The sequence below is a fragment of the Apteryx rowi genome, unplaced genomic scaffold (assembly GCF_003343035.1).
Source record: "Apteryx rowi isolate R43461 unplaced genomic scaffold, aptRow1 scaffold_0, whole genome shotgun sequence".
NCBI lineage: Eukaryota > Metazoa > Chordata > Aves > Apterygiformes > Apterygidae > Apteryx > Apteryx rowi.
The window spans coordinates 11,197,342-11,215,309 of record NW_020447195.1 but is presented as its reverse complement, the minus strand read 5'-3'; the positions used below and the strand labels follow the sequence as shown (position 1 = coordinate 11,215,309).

The 17,968-nt window shown below is 35.9% G+C and overlaps 1 protein-coding gene across 1 annotated transcript in view; it reads left to right on the top strand.

Annotated features, from left to right (window-relative positions):
- Window positions 1–15,404, top strand: part of RAD21L1 (RAD21 cohesin complex component like 1) — a 21,015-nt gene extending 5,611 nt beyond the window's left edge. The window contains exons 6-18 of the mRNA XM_026057591.1: window positions 78–294; window positions 1,732–1,861; window positions 3,155–3,254; window positions 4,774–4,880; window positions 5,281–5,466; window positions 5,937–6,038; window positions 7,034–7,138; window positions 8,377–8,606; window positions 10,016–10,118; window positions 10,860–10,996; window positions 11,717–11,806; window positions 12,527–12,604; window positions 14,081–15,404. Coding sequence (XP_025913376.1) covers window positions 78–294; window positions 1,732–1,861; window positions 3,155–3,254; window positions 4,774–4,880; window positions 5,281–5,466; window positions 5,937–6,038; window positions 7,034–7,138; window positions 8,377–8,606; window positions 10,016–10,118; window positions 10,860–10,996; window positions 11,717–11,806; window positions 12,527–12,604; window positions 14,081–14,269 — 1,774 coding nt within the window. The 3' untranslated portion in view covers window positions 14,270–15,404. The remainder of the gene's footprint in view (window positions 1–77; window positions 295–1,731; window positions 1,862–3,154; window positions 3,255–4,773; window positions 4,881–5,280; window positions 5,467–5,936; window positions 6,039–7,033; window positions 7,139–8,376; window positions 8,607–10,015; window positions 10,119–10,859; window positions 10,997–11,716; window positions 11,807–12,526; window positions 12,605–14,080) is intronic.
- Window positions 15,405–17,968: the final 2,564 nt, after the last annotated feature.

Sequence of the window (17,968 nt, the reverse complement as noted above, 5' to 3'; positions counted from 1 at the left end):
GCTCCCCTGCCCCCTCAGTGTCTCCCTGCCCCCACTAAATACCCCCAGCCTCTTCACCCCGCTTTCTGCCCCCTCAGCAAAGAAGAAGGGAAGAGCCCTGAGGACGTGGTGGCGCAGGCGATCCGCGAGCCTCTCCTCAGCGTAGCCGTTATGTTCTATATGCACTTATTTGTGAACAAGCGTGGGCCCCTCGCCAAAATATGGCTGGCTGCCCACTGGGAGAAGAAGCTCACCAAAGCCCATATATTTGAGTGCAATTTAGAGACTACTGTTGAGAAGATCATCTCACCAAAGGTTTGTTATTAAATAAGAAGGTGCCTTCTGGTAGGTTCTCGTGTAGAAGTCAATATATTCTGTAGGGAACAAGGTTCTTTCTATTGTGAAAATTTGTTTTCTAAGACAAATTTGTGACTGTTTCAAAGTCAGGTGAGGCAAATTCCTATTGTGATTTTATTCAGCTCTCACTCACTCAGATAAAATCTCTATCCTATTAAATTATAGTAGTATAATTATTTTACTTGTTGTTTTACCCTTGGAGATCTGTGGGATGCATTTGTGTACACTATAAGAAAATTTTACCAAAAAGCATTCAAATGTATTTTCCCATATACTGCTGCTTGCCCATGAGATCGCAGTAAGTGGGTTTCAGTTGGTCCATAAAATGGCATGAGTTCGTCAGTTCCCTGTGGTAACATCGGTCTTTCTTCAGGGTTTTGAGTATTAGTGAGAGGTATTGTTCAAAATAATTTGGGAATTGCCAATATTTTGGGAAATTGTCTCAAAAAGATTGAAGAGTCAGCTGCTTAACCAAAGTAAAGGGACTATGAAAATTACCATAAAATTGTACACAGAGCATTTGAGGAGAATATTTTTGCTATTCTTTTAATTAATCTTTAACCTATCATAACTATCCTTCCACTTTCAGTGGACTTCTTCCAGGTCCCCGACTGCAAGTAGATAAATATATAATTGTGCATACTTAATGCTTATGAAAGCTCTCTGTGTATTAACAGTCCTGGAGGCTGAAGTCCTCTGCGTAGCACAGATAAGGTATGGCTCAAATAAGCACAGAGGGAGCCAGTTGTTAAGTATCCATGACTCATTCAGTCCTTGGCCCCTCTGTTTTAATTGCATCCACTGGAACAGTAGAGAACATTTTGCACTGTCACTAATCAATGGTTTAGGAGATCCAAGGCTTTCTGCTGGTACAAGCAGAATTTTTTCCGTGAAAATACCTGCTCAATAGTTGGTGGTCTGAATTTCGTTGTCTGTCTTTTGTGGGTTATGAGTAAGTGAACTTTGTTAAAATGATCTTAGTATTATTATTTATAAGTGTTTATAAGATGTAACAGTTTTTCCTTTGGATGTTGTCCCCTCTAGCATCAGAACGACCATCTAGCGTTTTCTTGCTGCAGAAGGCTCTGCATTATTAAATGAGTAGTTGGTACTTAAAATAACCGAAGTGGCAAATACTAGAATATGTGCAGCTGTTTTGCTCTTCAGCATGTGTTGTACTGTTGTAGTGAGTTGAGATGTTTTAGATAAATAGCAAGCATTGGCTTACGACTTAAGCTTCAATATGGTAATGTTTAGGAACAGAAATAACTGGAAGTTTCCAGCTCTGTGCCAGTGTAATTTACTGTAACTCTGTTACTACTTTGTGTAATACTTTCATTTTAATGTTTTTGTTAAAAATATTAACTCCTGAACAATTTTTTAAAATCATCAAAGTTTGCAATTGCTCTGCGCACCTCTGGACACTTACTCTTAGGAGTGGTGCGAATCTACCACAGGAAAGCAAAGTACCTCTTGGCAGACTGTAGTGAAGCTTTGGCAAAAATGAAGACAGCCTTTCGTCCAGGTGTGTATAGCATTCCACATTTTTCCATCTGTGTCCTTTATAGCTCTTATCTTTAATTTTGGACATTTCTGTTACATACACATTATTGATCCCAGTGGAAATTGAACTTGCTGGTGCCTACCACCAATGTTTAATCTAGCCTGATTTGGTGTAATTTCAGGTCTTTGACTCTTTTAAAAGAAGCAATATCTTAAGCAGTCTTAAAAGAAGAAACTTTAATTCATCCTCTGTTGCTAGATAATTAGCTTTCATTTCTGATGACACCAACAACATCTACCGATGTGTTAGCGCCAAATCTGACAGTGTGTTTGGTGCTCTAGCCATATAGCCAGCAAAAAGGGAATAGCGATGACTGTATCCATTTCAAGACGGCTATATGTTTGACTTATTTAGGCAACAAATAGGGAGGCACTGCTGCCTAGAGGTTAGGAAAGAAGGCTAAGAACAGAAGAACTCCAGCTTCTATTGACAATCTTAATTTTTTTTGTGACCTATTATACATCATTCTCATGAATATGATAATGATTAATTAGGTAATATTTGTAAACAATTTGAAATCTCTTGAGGAAACGCTTGGGAAAATTACATAGTACTATTTATTTTTAATAGGTATTATAGTAGCTTATATACACGCACACAGCACAAAGACAAGAGTCAATGATCACAACTGCAGCAAGTGAAACTCCAACTGGATATAAGAGGAAAAAATTTACAGTAAAAGTGGTAAAACACTGAGACAGGTTGTCCAGAGATGCTGTGGAAATAGTCAAAAGCGATCTAACTTTGAAATTAACTGCTTTGAGCAAAAGATTGGACTAGATAACCTTCAGAGAGCCCTTCTAAGCTAAATTGTTCCATGATTCTCTGATTACAAAGTATTTGCAGTCTTATTTCATAATTTTTTTATTCTGGAGAATAGCATTATATATACACTGGAAAGAAAAAGAGAACACAATATTTCAAATGAAGTGGCATGACAGGTTCTAGGCCAGATATCAGCTATAAGAATCTTTCATGGGCTTTAAACAGCTGTTGGTAAACCCAGTATATTTACAGCATTTCAGGGCCTGTAGCAGTTTTCAACAGCAGCTTACTCTTCTGCATCTGTCTGTAAATAATATGGCTTCCAAAGTATATGTATTTATAATTCTATTGACAAAGTACCTAAGCTTTACTTTTGTTATTTATAATGGCAGAGACCTTGACAGATTTATAGTTTTACTATATGTACTTGGGAGAACATTACTTTTATTCTGTTGATACTTATTTTGTTATGTTTTGTGTTTCTTTTAGGACTTGTTGACCTTCCAGAAGAGAACTGTGAGGCTGCTTATCAGTCCATTACATTACCTGAAGAATTTCATGATTTTGCAACACCACTCCCTGAATTAAAGTAAATACTTCCCCATATTTTGTAAATTATTTTAGCATTTTCAGAAGTAAAAGATATCTTTATTGTCATTGAATCCAAATTCAGATAGAGTTACTTTGGTTTGATAACTAAATTGTCCTAAAATCTCAGTCAGGTTTACAAGGCTACAGTCACAAGAATTGTGCATTTGTAGAGCTCTTCCAAGTCCATTTAATCAGCACAAGATCTTTATAATGAAATAATGCATTGAACTTAGACTTCAGGATTTTCACATTTTACATTGTCTGAGTGAAGCCTGCAAACAACTTACTGACCTCAAGAGAAGATATAAAAGGTGATATAAATTCTGTTGTAAGAACAAGGACCCCTTCATTGGTAGCTTAGCAATGCTGCATTGTTCCGTTGTGTAACTGGATTTAACTTCTGGTCACTTGCTCTTTGAGGCCTGGTGTTTCGTAGGAGGTAGTATGCTCGGATCCTGATGAAAAGTCAGCGTTTCCTTGGCATTTCTGACAAATATCAGCATTAATGCAAAAAAAAAAAMCACAAAAAAAACCAGAGGTCAAAACACATTTCGGATGGCTCTGATCCCCTGAAAGATCCAAGATAATGGACTTGCACAGACGTTTCCTCTGTACCTCATCATAAATACAGTTTGATGGGATCTGTAAGTCTTTAGGATTTTGTAACTACAGCAGAGAAGCAATACTATTTTTTTCAAATTATTCAAGTAGCCCGATGTGCCAGCTCTGGAAAGCATGCTTTTTTTGACTACCCAAARGGTCCGTATAGTTTGATTTACAGACGATGGCATTATACAAATTAGATGCCTATTATGTGACAACTGTCTGGTAGATAGTAGGACTTGAATGTGAAAAAACTTACAGAAGCCAAAGTTTACTGGCAAAACAGAGTGGGGAAATATGAAATATGGAGAGAGGAGTATGGATGATGCTTCCTCAGGCCTTATAAATATGTCTACTGTTTCTTGAGAAGATTGCATTCTGAGTGTACATCTGCATCATTTGTTCGCAAAGCTCCAGGTGCGGAGATTACCTCTAAGTTTGTTTAGCTAAATGCTCTTCCTCTCCCTCATAGGCCTCCCCCTAGCTATCATGCTATTATGACTCTTGCAGATTCAGTCTTCTCTGTACAACTTACACTGGAGTTTACTTAGGACCTTTGGCTAGCTAAGAAGGCAGTTGCCTACTTGCTTAGAGGTATCAGTTTTAAGGAACATGTAGCATCTGTTTTCCATGTGCTGTATTTTTAGCTTTTAGAGGAAATTTGAAGCAGTAAATTTTATCAATAAAATCTGAAATGGTTTGAATTGTAATAGCTTTGGGAGATGGTTCTTTCTCCACAGAAGTTAGGATCAGCTGGGGTACTTTCAATGCCATAGAAAACCATAATTGTCTTTTTGTTTTTTGCAATAAAACATCAGCTTTGAAGACTGTCTGGAAACAAGTTTTTCACATTCCAGCTAAATGATCAATGGATTTCAGTTCATACTGTATTTTGTATAATTTTTTTTTATTAGTGCCATTGATGTTGCTGAACATTTTACCTTGAATCAGAGCAGAGCTGAAGACATCACACTTACAGAGGATTACGAAAGCAATATACTTCTCTGTGATAGAAACTTTGGTGAGAGAAGTTGAGAAATTAGAAATATTCCATAAAGAAAAGTGTGGGTGTTTTATGCAAAGTTTTGTACAATCTGAGTCATGTCCACATGTGAAAAAGCTATTATTAAAAATGCATTTGTTTCATGTTTGTGTTGATTGGCCTATCTTATAGTCTCATGCTTAGATTTTTGTGTCCAGTACTCTGCTGAAAGAATATAATATGATATTAGAGAATGAGAATCAAACCCAACATTTGGTGTTTTTTTCGTTGAATTAGTTAAAATTGTTTACTGTAATACTGTAATACTTGCTGTGTGCAATATCTTACAACATTTCTTAAATTATTTGAAAAATTAGGATAATACATATTTCACATATACTCATACAGATGAATCATCAGAAATTCTGTATTTATTCAGGTGAGGAACCAGATACACTAAGACAACATAGCTTCTTTGATGGCAGCATATTAATGAGCAGTAATAGTGTCATAGCTGATCACACCTCTGCAAGCCTAAATGGAGACAAGTCTGCACCGTGTGAAGATACTTACTGTTTCGAGCATGATTGTTTCGGAGATGAGGAGACTGCTGGGGATATGATTGGTAGGGTTTAGCACAGATAAACAGAATTACATTCTTTCCAAATATTTTTATTCTTACAGGAAAGCAAACAAACATGAAATTGATTGTTTTCAAACACAAATTTTGTATTTGTTTTTTTTGTTTCTGTACTTTTACTACTTTTCACTAAATCCATGATCATTTAGACATTCCCAGCTAAAATGGAATTAAAGGACACATTTTTCAGTTGCTTAGAATAAAATGCATTCAATCTATATTTAATGTTTAATTTATATTTTCAAAGGTGATATACTACAGCATTTTTATTCTTATTGTCATAATAACAAAGGCAACTAAGTATACATTTTTATGGTTTAGAATATTTACATAAACCTTTGTAGACTTATACCTTTGAAAGCGTATCAATGATCACACTTTTCAAGGAAAAGTAGAAAACTAAATTAAGACTAATAATAATAATAATGAATAAAACTAGGCATTTTATTTTTAAGAAATTCTATTGAGGGATGAGAAAAATAGCCTAATTAAAGACATTCTTGATATGGAGGAAGAGCTTCCTTTGTCACAAGATCTTCCTGRGAACAGTGCAGTTGGTGAGTTTGTAGCATCTCTGTTCCTCATTACCTGAATGAACCCTCTTTTCCTGTATTAATGCATAAAGTTTCCTGCAATCAGCCTTGTATGATAAGAATCATATCCCTTGCCTTTTTCCTGTGTTAATTTGTTTTTATTTTTTTCTAATATGCTTTATTCACCATTTTAGGTATAATTTAATTTGACCTTGGAATTCTAGATTTGTATCTTGAAATGGATAGAAACATTTTATATGATAAACTATATTTTAAATATGCTGTTGTTCCATACTGCTGCTTAGACAATGTGCTATCACTTTTGTAGAGGGAAATGAAACAGAAGGAGGGTATGCTGTGATTTTGAACTTTATCTACCACTATTGCTGACTCCACATTTCAGCTACAAATGACATGTTAGTAGTTCATAAAGGTGTTGCTGGTCTTATTTTGATTTAGGGTTGATAAAAGAAGTTGTTAAAATGAAAATTAATTTTCAAAAAGTGTTTCTGGAATAAAAAAACTTTTTTCTTGGCATCATACATCCTTATACCACTATTACACTGCTGCATTAGAATTGTGKGATCTGGAGCGTTAAAGAGAAACAGTGACACATCTCGTTGCACTAGTCTGTCCTTGCACTGCCCATTCCTTTTAGGCTGACACAAATGTTCACACTGCCCTGTAGCTGCCTGGAACTGGAAGCTGATCCACACTGAAACTAAACATTTTTCCCCCTTTTGTCAGATGGGTTTTCATCCAGATCAGTTCTCCAGTCTGTTTCACCACCTCCTCATACAGGCTCTTGTGTCAGCAAAAGAAAATGTGCAGAGCAGAGCAGCAGCAGCASTGCCAGTTAATGCTGGTTAAAGTGATTGTGAGATTATAGATTAAATCATAGTATTCTAATTCTGATCTTTTTTGTCTGATGCCAATCTCGTATATCATAAGGCTGAGAAATTATTTCATGTTATAAATTTTTTTTTATTTGGGTTATTTGCTGGGTTTTCTTATAGCAGATTCGAATGGTGCAGATGCCATGATTCAAAAAAGTCACCTAATGAATGAAACAGCACTTTTATCTAAAGAAGAAGGATTTGTGCTTGAGCCCGTTGATGATACAGGTCAGAAATAGATCAGTTTCTTGCTAATGGTGTGCATTATTAGGCTTACTTTTCTTACTTCTTATTACTGAAGATATTTGCATCACAGAATATTCTCATTTTACATTTAATCTGCTTCTGCTGTCAGAGTTGTCTTTTCTGATAATTATTATACAAAACCAGTATCAGGCTATTCATCTCAGCTGCACAAATCTCTATTTGTAGTCTCTTCCACATACCAATGTAAGTTTTTGCTCCTCTACAGTTCTGCTAGCAGTGCAAACCCAGCGTACTCGTGGGTGTTGCTGAACTTTTAGCTGAAGAACTTTCATTGCTAGTGATACATCAGCAATCTTTTTTATGCAAAATAAGAGTCTTAAAACTTTCATGCCTTTGTAAATTTTGTTTCATGAACTTCTAACATATGATCCAAAAAGAAAAATGTTTCTTTTCTTCTGTGAGTATATCTAAACCTCATCTATCACATTGGTGGGTGATAGCACATAAACAAGTTCCTGTTGACACTAATACTTAGAATACTTACATTTTCTGGACTGCCAAAATAATATTCAGGAAGATATGGATATATAACCAATGATTGTCTCTCTCTTTGGTTTACTATGTGAATCCTACCTAATTCGATCACCAAAGGATTAAAATGACAAATACAGATATGAATCATGAAATAATGAAGGTTGTTGAGTATGCTGATAATTCTTGGAACAATTAACTTACTGATGGATTAAAGATAGATTATTCAGTTTTGTTGGTACATCGTGTGTTCTTATTAAATCATCATGTCACTGCTTCTTCAGTAAAATACTCATACATCTTCCTTAATTAGAAATATATGAAATAGTAGACATTATGAAAAATTTTGCTGAAGTGGTCTATGCACTGTACTTTAATTTTCAAGTTTGTGCTGTATTTCAAGAGGTCTGCAGTCTGTCCAGTTGTTTCACAATGCTTTTTTCATGCTTAAGTTTTCACTGTCTTGGACCTCATTTGTGTATATTCATAATGTAATAGCTATTGAAAAAAATGCCCAGATCAGAAATAGGACAGATGAACAACTCATGTTGAGGTTTTGATATTGTAATGCCAAACAGTAAAAATATGGGGAAAAGGGATAATTAAATAAGTTTCTTTAGAGATTACTTTTTCTGCTATTTAGCGCCTCCGGTGCTGAATTACATTATAGGGAGATATCTATCAGTGAAGGAGGTTAATACCATTTTTAAAATACTTGCTCTACTTAGTTATCACCCAGAGGAAAAAAAATAAAAGAAAAAGGAAATTGCTTGTGGACGCAGACAAGGAGCTCAGCTGCAAGGCTATATACAACCAAATTAACAGCTGCATGGACACTCTCGCTACGTTAGACCTTGCACCCCCAACAAAAAAAACAATGATGTGGAAGAAATCAGGCGGAGTGGATATACTTCTGTCCCACACTGCACAACCTTTGGTTCATGCTGAGCTACAAATGGTAAAGATTTATTCCTTGTAGGTTCTTATGCCACTGTATAAATTTGGGGACTATTGCACATTTAGGATCTCATTGTAAGAGATTTTGCAGAGCTGGTTTCATGTGAATTCCTAGCAAACTGCAGGTGCAAAGCATCATTAAAAGCATTGTTCTGCATTACAGCTCAGTGGATATCTGATGACTGTAAGTGTATTCATAATTAATTGCTTCAGCAAAAAGGCCTTATGTAGAACTCAGATCTTTAATCTCCAGCACTCCACTCTCCAGCATGGCAAGAATGAGTAAAAAACGACACAGAAACTTGAGAATTCATGTTTCGTTTCACATATTGGCATATGACTGATTCTACATTAATACACAATTTTTCTGATTTCTGTCAATTTCTTTCTTACTTTCTGTTTTTTTGGTTTCTGCTCTGTAATCAACATTGTACCATATTTTTCTTTTGCATTTACTTTAAAGTTACTTTCTTTAGCATTTACTTTAAAGTTACATAAGGCTTAAACATTATTATTATATGATTAATGACTTTGGAAAGATGGTATGCCAAACTGTTTTTTACTTTCCTAATGGAAGATTAGGCTTCCAGCTCAGCAGAAGTCAAGGGACTTTGCCTTTCAGAGAGCCAAGATGCTCCTGATCACTGTGCCATTTTGGCTGGAAGCATGGGCCAGACCACCCTTTTTTTTTACAGTTTGGTCCTTACTGTTCTTCTCTGCAGGAAAGATGCATTTGTTTCATGGGAATCTAATCTATCAAAGCCTCTCATGTCCCTACATAATATTTGACAGATCATTCAAAGAAGCTATAAGTTTATAGCTCATGATGAGATAAAGAAAGAAGAGATCAACACGTGCACAAGGTGATACAAAAAGAAATGGAGAAAACTGTTTTACAGCAGTCTTATGTTAGTTGCATTGTGTTTCTTTGGCTGTATAGCGTCTTTGAGAGATCTAGGAGGCAGGGTGTCCACGCAAACAGTCCTGCGTATGCATTAGAACAGTACACCTTCACTTCTCAGAGTCAAGGTGCAGAACTACAACTTGTTATTTATGAGGATGAACACAACAGCAGATGCTGAGAGAAATTCACACACAGATAATTGCAGATTTGTCTCTCTTTCATCCCTCCTTATTGGTTGTCTTAGAGGAAAAAAGGTCCAAGCTGTGACTAGACATTTCTTCASTGACTTCACTATCAAGCTGCAAAAGGCTATTACTTCAAAAAATTGCAGATTTTCTGAAAGACCTAATCCAAATCTCTAAACTCTAGATTGCAGTAATCAATATACAGCTCGTGTTCATTCCTTTGTTTTAATGCTTGTCAATAGTCTAAAAGTATATTCTGAGAACAAAAAAATATAATAAATAATAAATGATAAAATAAAAATAATAAATGATTGTTTTCAGTTGTTTGCAAACTGCTTCAAGTATCACGGATTTAAGATGAGAAGAAATGGAATACCGATGGAGTCTGAAATGGAAGAAATAAGGAAAGAGCAAGATACAAAAGGTGACATTTTAATTCTGTCTCTAGAATTAGTCATTAGGAAGCATTTAAAATCTTTTTTATGTAACATTTGAGACACACAGTGTGTGCAGTAGTCTGCAAGTCAAGGACAAAGAGTTTTAAATGTTAAGAAAATTGACTGCATTAAATATAAAAAGAAAAATAGATTTTGTTTTTATATGTACTTTACTGTTCTTTTGCTCCTTACATCACATGAGGCAAGATTTTTTTCTCTCTTGTAGCATAAGGAGGTGTTTTGGGGTTTTCCTTTTGTTTCCCCAATTGACTCCCAAACTAGAGGTTTGTTAAAAAACAGGTTTCCCATTTATTCTGAATTTATTCAAACTGTTCGCCAAATTCAGTTAAATAATTTCTGTTACTACAGAGAAGATCGTGTTTTGGTTAATATCAAACAAGAAATGTTCCATTTTAGATGTTCTGCTAAGGTGGTTTATCCACTTTCACTGTTTTATTCAGCTAGGAAAATAATCTGCATGACTAGCTCAGAAGTTAATCAGTGAAACCACCTACTACAAGTCTGTAAAGGTCAACTTTTAGATGCTTACAGGAAAAGCTCTCTTGAAAGGTTCTCCTTCCGTAGTCCTATTGGGAATGATGTTTATTCTACTTAGCACCCATCTTGAGTTCTCTAGACTGGAGTGTGATTTTGTTTTTCAAAGCTCTTTTTAAGGACAGAGATTAACCGTAATTTCCCCTCAAACCTTTTTTTTTTTGTTAATACAGAGTTGCTGATAATAGAAGAGCCAAGTTACCTGCAGGAGTCAGCTCATTCAGAGACTGAGAAAGAAATTAGAAATGATTCATTTATGTTGACATCACAGAATAGCAGAAACAAAACTGATGATAATCTTGAAACTATAGTGAGCAGTTTCCGTAAATTTTAGAGAACTAAATATATTTATTGGTTTCATTTTATGTTAAGGTTCCATTTATAACAAGCTAAGAAATTATTAATACATGTTTGAAAAGCATGTTACAGAGACAGCTGATATAGCATTAAGTAGATTGTGTTATGAAAGTTTTGTTTATAAGCACCATGGCAGACTCTCACAACAAATTATTAATTAAAATGTCTATTAATCACTTATTAACATCTTATAAAYTAATTCTAAATGGAACCTTAATATAAACTATAAATATAAAATATAGCCTGTTTGTACTGAAAAGATAAATATTGTCACATTTATAAAGGATGGGATTTTTCTTTTGTGTCTCAAATTGAGGAAAGCAATAATTAACTATCTATTTCTGCCAGCTTTATTTAGGTTATCTTAAAAGGGGATTCTTTAGAGAATACAAGACTCTTTAAGGTTGAAAAAGAATGACAAAATTGGACCTAACAGTAACAGAAAATGTGGGGTCTGTACCTGAATTGAACCCATATGTCTAGATCCAGCTATAGGAAAAATACTACAGCAAAGACCCTTCCTATGTGAGAAAAGATAGAAATATCAACTCTTAAATAATTTTGGAAAACATTTATTATAATAAATCTTTGGAGCAGAATTAATTATATAATTGAGAATGAGATTGTATGCATGACTGCTAATGCCAACTGATCATCCTTCCTGTTCTAATAGCAGGATGGAACTGCTTTGTCTGAGAGCTCTTTGCTGGTGAATACTTCACTGGGACAAGAAGCTGAAATAAAGCAAGCTGAGTTAACAAAGGTATGGGTACTAGAAGCTGGCAACTTCACAACAGAACAGCATTCGTTCACAGAAATATTTAAAAACACAAAAGTGATAATTTCATGAACTTACTGTGAATTTCAATGTATTAATATACTCTTTAATATATATTTTGCCAATCAAAAGCATTAATAGCTTGATAGTCAGGGATGCATATATTCCACTATTTAAAGGTTGTAGAGTCTGTGAGGAAAACAGCTCCCTATTTAGAGACTGTGCTTCCAAGTGAAAAGGAAACAGTTTCTAAACTTAGTGGTTATGAAGAAACTTAAAAACTTTGAACCAAGTGTAGTCTTGTCCTGTCAACTTTGTAGATTAAGTCTAAAATATGAAGCTGAAATTTTGAACATCCATTTTGGCTCCTGACTAGTTCTAATATTATAGTAACCCTAGTCGCACACAATAGTGTCTTACTGTGAAGCTGCCTTCATAAGGCTCAGTGGGACCATTTTCATAGTATATAACATGTTACATTTGATCTGCCTCGCTTTTTGCAGAGGGAAGAACCTAGTTAACACTCTTTTTCCCTTTTGTTCCACAAAGCCTGTCATAAGTGTAGAGGTGTCAGAAGTCCCAGATACCCTATATATAGCCATCAAAATGTCTAGCTCCAGTTGGAGAACACTTGTCCTTTTCTATCATCTTTGGGTATGACTTTTTATACCTGCTATCTAACATTCTGTTATATTTCCTATTAAGGAGCTAATAAGGAACAATAAAAACAGTGAAGAAAAAAGGTGGAGCAAAAGAACTCTTCAGTTATTTAAAACTTTACAGGTATCAATGTTGGMTATTGTAATTAGATGCCAAAAAGAGGTATTGATTTTGGTTGGACCATGTCAGAAAAATCTCCTACTTATTTATTCGGTTTACCGTATTGCTGCTTTTCAAACACTATGTATAACTGCTTTTTACTGGGTGTTTATATAGGCAATTTATATAGGAAATCAGAATTCTGAGTGGTCCACTCTCCCTCAGCTGCCGGAATTTCTAGAATTTTTCTGAACTTTTATTTTATCAGCAATGTCTTCCGTAATGCTAAGCCCTTGCTTTATTCCTGCTGTGAGTGGTCTCTAGAGTATCTCTGTAAAACCCTGTTCCTAGCTACTTACAGTTTTGCCCAATCTCAGCTGCGCACTACAAGGTGCCTTCATTGGGCTCTTCATCTGTTTGAACTGCTTCTGAGATTAAGGCTAGGGAAATGAGTGATGGTTATATTAAAAAAAAGCATCTGGTAACCGGTTCTTTAAGAGGTTTAATGCCCCAGTACTTCCAAGCCACTTGAAATTTAGCAATGAGGAGAGCCTTTGCATCAGGAAGGCTTTCTTGCAGAAATTCTTTCAAAATTGGTGAAGCTGTAATGCATGATATTGTATGCCATACGCACAAATTTGTAACAGGCTTACACTGGAGCCAGCACAGGCCGTCATGATGCTGAACGTCTAAATTCTTGCCCATATCTGCACGTTCCTGTTCCCTCCCTTTGGCCAGTGCAAACGTTCTGGTGGTTCAGCATCTGTCTGGTTGGGGAAAAAAAGAAAAAAAAAAAAGCCAAAAAGTTATTTTCACCCAGGGCAGTTCTCTAATCCAATGTAAGCGATGGAGGAAGGAAAATATGGAAATCAGAACATGGGAATGGGGATGTGGGGAATATTTAGGCCGGAACTTCTGCCAAAGCAAAGTACACCAAACTTTGCTCTCAGTCTAGCTTTTCCCTAGTGTTGGAGGTTGACTTTGCAACCTTCTTGTTCTTTTAGGTATTTTATGTTAACACTTTTAAAAGGTTGTGTGTAATACCCCTAAATAAATACTTACATTTATGTGTAGCCATTTAAAAACAAACAATAATAATAATTAGTTAGCTCTGAATTAATTTGTCTATGATATAGCTGGTATTCTCTATTCAAAGAACAGGGTATGCAATGATTTTTATTGTTTTGAATCATGAAAATCATTACAGATACGCTTCATCGTATGCCTCAGTACAGTTTCACTGAATTCAGTGGAATTGCAGGCATGTAAATTTTTGTAACATATGTAGATGGTAACAATATTATGGCAATAAAAYGTTAAGAGCCACTATATAAATGTAAATGCCAAGATAAGATACTATTCAAGGACTTCAACCGGAAAATATTCACTCTGAGCAGAAGTACTCTTCAGTTCAAACTTGATGGGGTCTGGTTTTATTGGCAGTTAAGCTGACCTAACTGATTTTCTTTTTTCTTTTTTTTCTTTTTTCTCCTTATACAGCACATGAACAAATCAGGAGTGAATTCTTTCAGTTTACTGAAGCTCTGTCAGAAAAATAACCGGAAAGAAGTTGCAGCCAAGTTTTACATCTTTCTTGTTCTAAAGAAACAGTTGGTTATTGAGCTTACTCAAAGTGCTCCTTTTGCTGACATTACAGCAACTGTAGGCCCAATGTTCAATACTCTCTGAAATCATGTAATATTCAGATAAGCTAATAAAAAAAATCTTAATTTTTCAGAAGATCTTTTTCCTGAAAAAGTGACTGAAAGTCTTGTCAAACCATGGTGAACTAAGCAGACTGCTCCTTCATTTGTCTGTCCCCTCAGAACTGCAAAGTAACTAGTGCAGATGTGCTGCTTCAGTACTGGTTAGCAAGGTGTTCATTATTATGTTTAGTTTTAACATATAAGTTTATATAATGAATGGTTAATTATTCTGTTAATAAATGATAGCTAAAAATAGATATTCCACACAAGATTTACATTGTTAAGGTTTTTACGAAAGTTCTTTAAAACCTTTCTTAGAATCCAGTTTTGGAGATTAAATTATTCTTTAAACATTTTTGTTTAACTAAAGAGCAAACCTTTTCACTGAGGTTTGTTTTTTGAAAAGATCCATAAAGGAGTTATGTACAATTTCACAGCACTGTTGGATAATACTGATGCTTTTGTTAGAGATCTTAGGCTATGTAAACAAAGAACAAATGTTCACATTTAATGGTCTATGCAGTCCTTTCATCTAATGCAGATACACAACTCAAGCATGTTTCTAAAAACTCATGTAGTTTATTGGAAGCCATAAGGTGTTCTGCTCACTCAATAACTGAAGGGCTTGTGTGTGTTAATTATCTAACACCATCAGTACAGAAAAGTCTGTTAAGCTGTCTTTATCGGCAACATTAGTCCATTTAAAAATCTTATTTTTTTCCAAGAATGTTCAGCATTCCATATTTTAAGATCTAGAGAGCTATCGTCTCTAGCATAATTTTTGTATTTTAAAGCACAGACGAGTTATGCTATCCTTAAAAGAGTCGCACATGCTTCAGGAAGAAATCCTAACCTCTGCAATTTTAGATCTCATGGAGCATGCTTAGCTAAACATTAGTTTTTTATTTATGTGTAGACCTATTTAAATGGAGATATTAGTTCTTTGCATTTTTACCTAATTTAAAAGACATTTTAACACTTCTATTTCCATGTTATAAAGTTAGTATTTTCCATGTAGGAGAAAGCAGGTACATTAAAGTTACTGAATATGGAGTAGTTGTGTACCTTAAGTGCTTTAAACAAAATGTAACTGTGTTGTGAGTATGTTGACATACCTTAATATTAAATCAACAGAAAACAGAAGATGTCTCTTTAGCTCTTTGTTCTGAAGGATCAAAATCAGAAGCCATCTATTTGTAGTTTGGGTTTGACTTTTTAGAATCAGCATTTTCTGCGATTTTTCTTAAAATTTCAAAGGCTGGAGAATATCATCATGTGCTCTAACTTTCCAGATGCTCATTAGGTTCAGTTATACTCTTTGAGTCTCTAGTCCTGCTAACATATGCTGTTCCCCTGTGTCATGCATAAAATTATTCATCTGTACAGGGTAYAGAGAATCTGAGGAAGAGAAACCCTTATTATTGCTTTCCAGGAGTCTATTCAGCTGAATAAAAAGGTTTTAAAATTACTTAATCTCTTTGTACTGGGCAGAAATGAAGGGGGGTTGGGTTTTTTTTGGTTGGCTGGCTGGAGGTTTTTGTTTCAGTTTGTTTTTATTTTTTGCATTTAAGAATATCTGATAAAACAGGTGATAAGAAGTCTTTGCATTTGTACTGTGAGGTTTACTTTTTCTGGGCGTAGGGGAGGAAAAAGAGACCCTCTCTGGTAAAATGCAGAGACCTTGTCTTCTCCATGAAAGAAACCGTATTTTCCTTTTCTGACACGAACAGGAGAAGCGCTATCCAAACTTTGCCTAGCCTGAGACTGTAATTAAGAATGGCTTGTTTTCTTCATCTCTTTGAGGGCTAGCCAGGCAGTTTCATTTAAGAGTCTGAGCATCAATCTGCGGTGAAGAAAGGGTTTGATCTGCAACATCCAGAGTTTGTCACTGTGGGAGCAGGCCAATGGCACAATGAGGAATGAAGACTTCTCCTTCATTCCCAGTCCAAAGACCTAACCACCAAAGCGTGGTGCGTCTCTGGAGGGGTCCCAGCTCTCCGGTATGAATCGGAAAGAGTACATTGATACAACATGATGGGAAATTGAGCTGTACACTAAAACACATAATTATGAGAAGTCAGTTCAAAGATTTTGAGAACTTGGGAATATTATGACCTTGTAAAAAGGCGAGTTTTTTTTTTTTTTAACCCCTTCCACTAAAGTTCCCTTCAGTGCAAGCTTACCTATGTAGAAAGAATGGTTATTCACTCTCTTATTCCTTATTTCTGAAGTATCCTTTGCACTATTTCTAAAAATTGGGGAAAATAATGATTTCCCCTGTATCTGGAAAAGTCTTGTGGTAATTCCTTCATTCCTCTACACCCAAACGTTACGAGGAGGAGGAATTGGTGAGGTAATGTCAGAGACTTGAAACTTAGGCCTGAGGCATTCTGTATGTGATATGAACAGAGAAAAACTACTGCATAAGAGACTGGGAAGGAAACAAAACAAAAAGCAAGACAGGGAGAGAAGAATTTACCGTTTTTCTCCCCCGCAAGGTATCTGAAATTAATGTGCCTCTCATACACCGAAGCTACTTCCTGCTGCCACATCTGCCATTGCCATAATGGCAAGAGGAGTAACAGGGACAGCAGATGTGATAACTAATTAATTTTCTTTTCAGGGATAAAAGGATATGCACCTTATTCACCAGAAAATACAGAAACAAAAGGAGGCTGGAGGAAAACAGGAGGCAAACTGGAAGAAATAAGAGACAAACTGGCAGGATCTATATACATTGAAAACGGTCTGCGTGTTGGAACAAATGAGGTGAAAATCTTGCAGGAAACGATACTGGAAGAAAGAATAGCATGTGCTTACAGAATAGAGTTGTCAGAATTCTGAAATAACTGTCTGGGCTTGTATAAATAGAGTTTGCAAAGGCGAAGGAATTATAACACTGCTATTATCAGCTAAATCTGCATACTTGCTGCATATATTTAGATGTGGGTTTTGTTTCTTAATCTAGATCAAGACTGCTCAGATACTGGAGTCTGATCCAGATCCAACGTTTAAGTAAATTCTGCTCTGACCTTGCCAACACGTGAACACACTTTCCTTCTGTAAGTTTATATGCACGTGCATATATGTTAGCTGTGATATGTCTAAATGTAACATTGGTATACATGTATGTAGAGCATTTTACAGCTCTCCCGGTCTCTTGAGGGATGTCTGCAGCGGCCGGTGATTCCTCTCTGCCAGGGGTACCAGGGCAGAAATAGAGCCAAAACACTGCTTCTTGCCGAGTGGCCGCAGTGAGTTACTCACTGGGTCTAGATGAACTTTGAGCAGCCGTGCCCTAGGTGTTTGCATCTGAAATAATTTAGAAGAGGTAAATTAAATAGCTACAGAAGGAAATGCATAGGTAGTACCACGAGTACCCAGCATTTGTCTGAGAGAGGCTGGACACTCGGTGTCAGCAGGAATTACCAGCAGGAATTCACATCTCCCATTCAATGTGCAGGGGGGCACATTCACAGACACGCGGGAACCCGCTCCGAATACGAGCGCCGCTTAACGAAGCGCAGCGTTTCGGTTTGGCTGCCGCTCGCCAGCCAGCTCCCTTTCAGCCCAGAGGCCGGCGGGCTTTCTGCCATCTGACGGATCGCTGCTATCCAGATGGGGCTCTGACGAGGCGAAAACTTTAAATATAAATATTATATATATATAATATATATTTTTT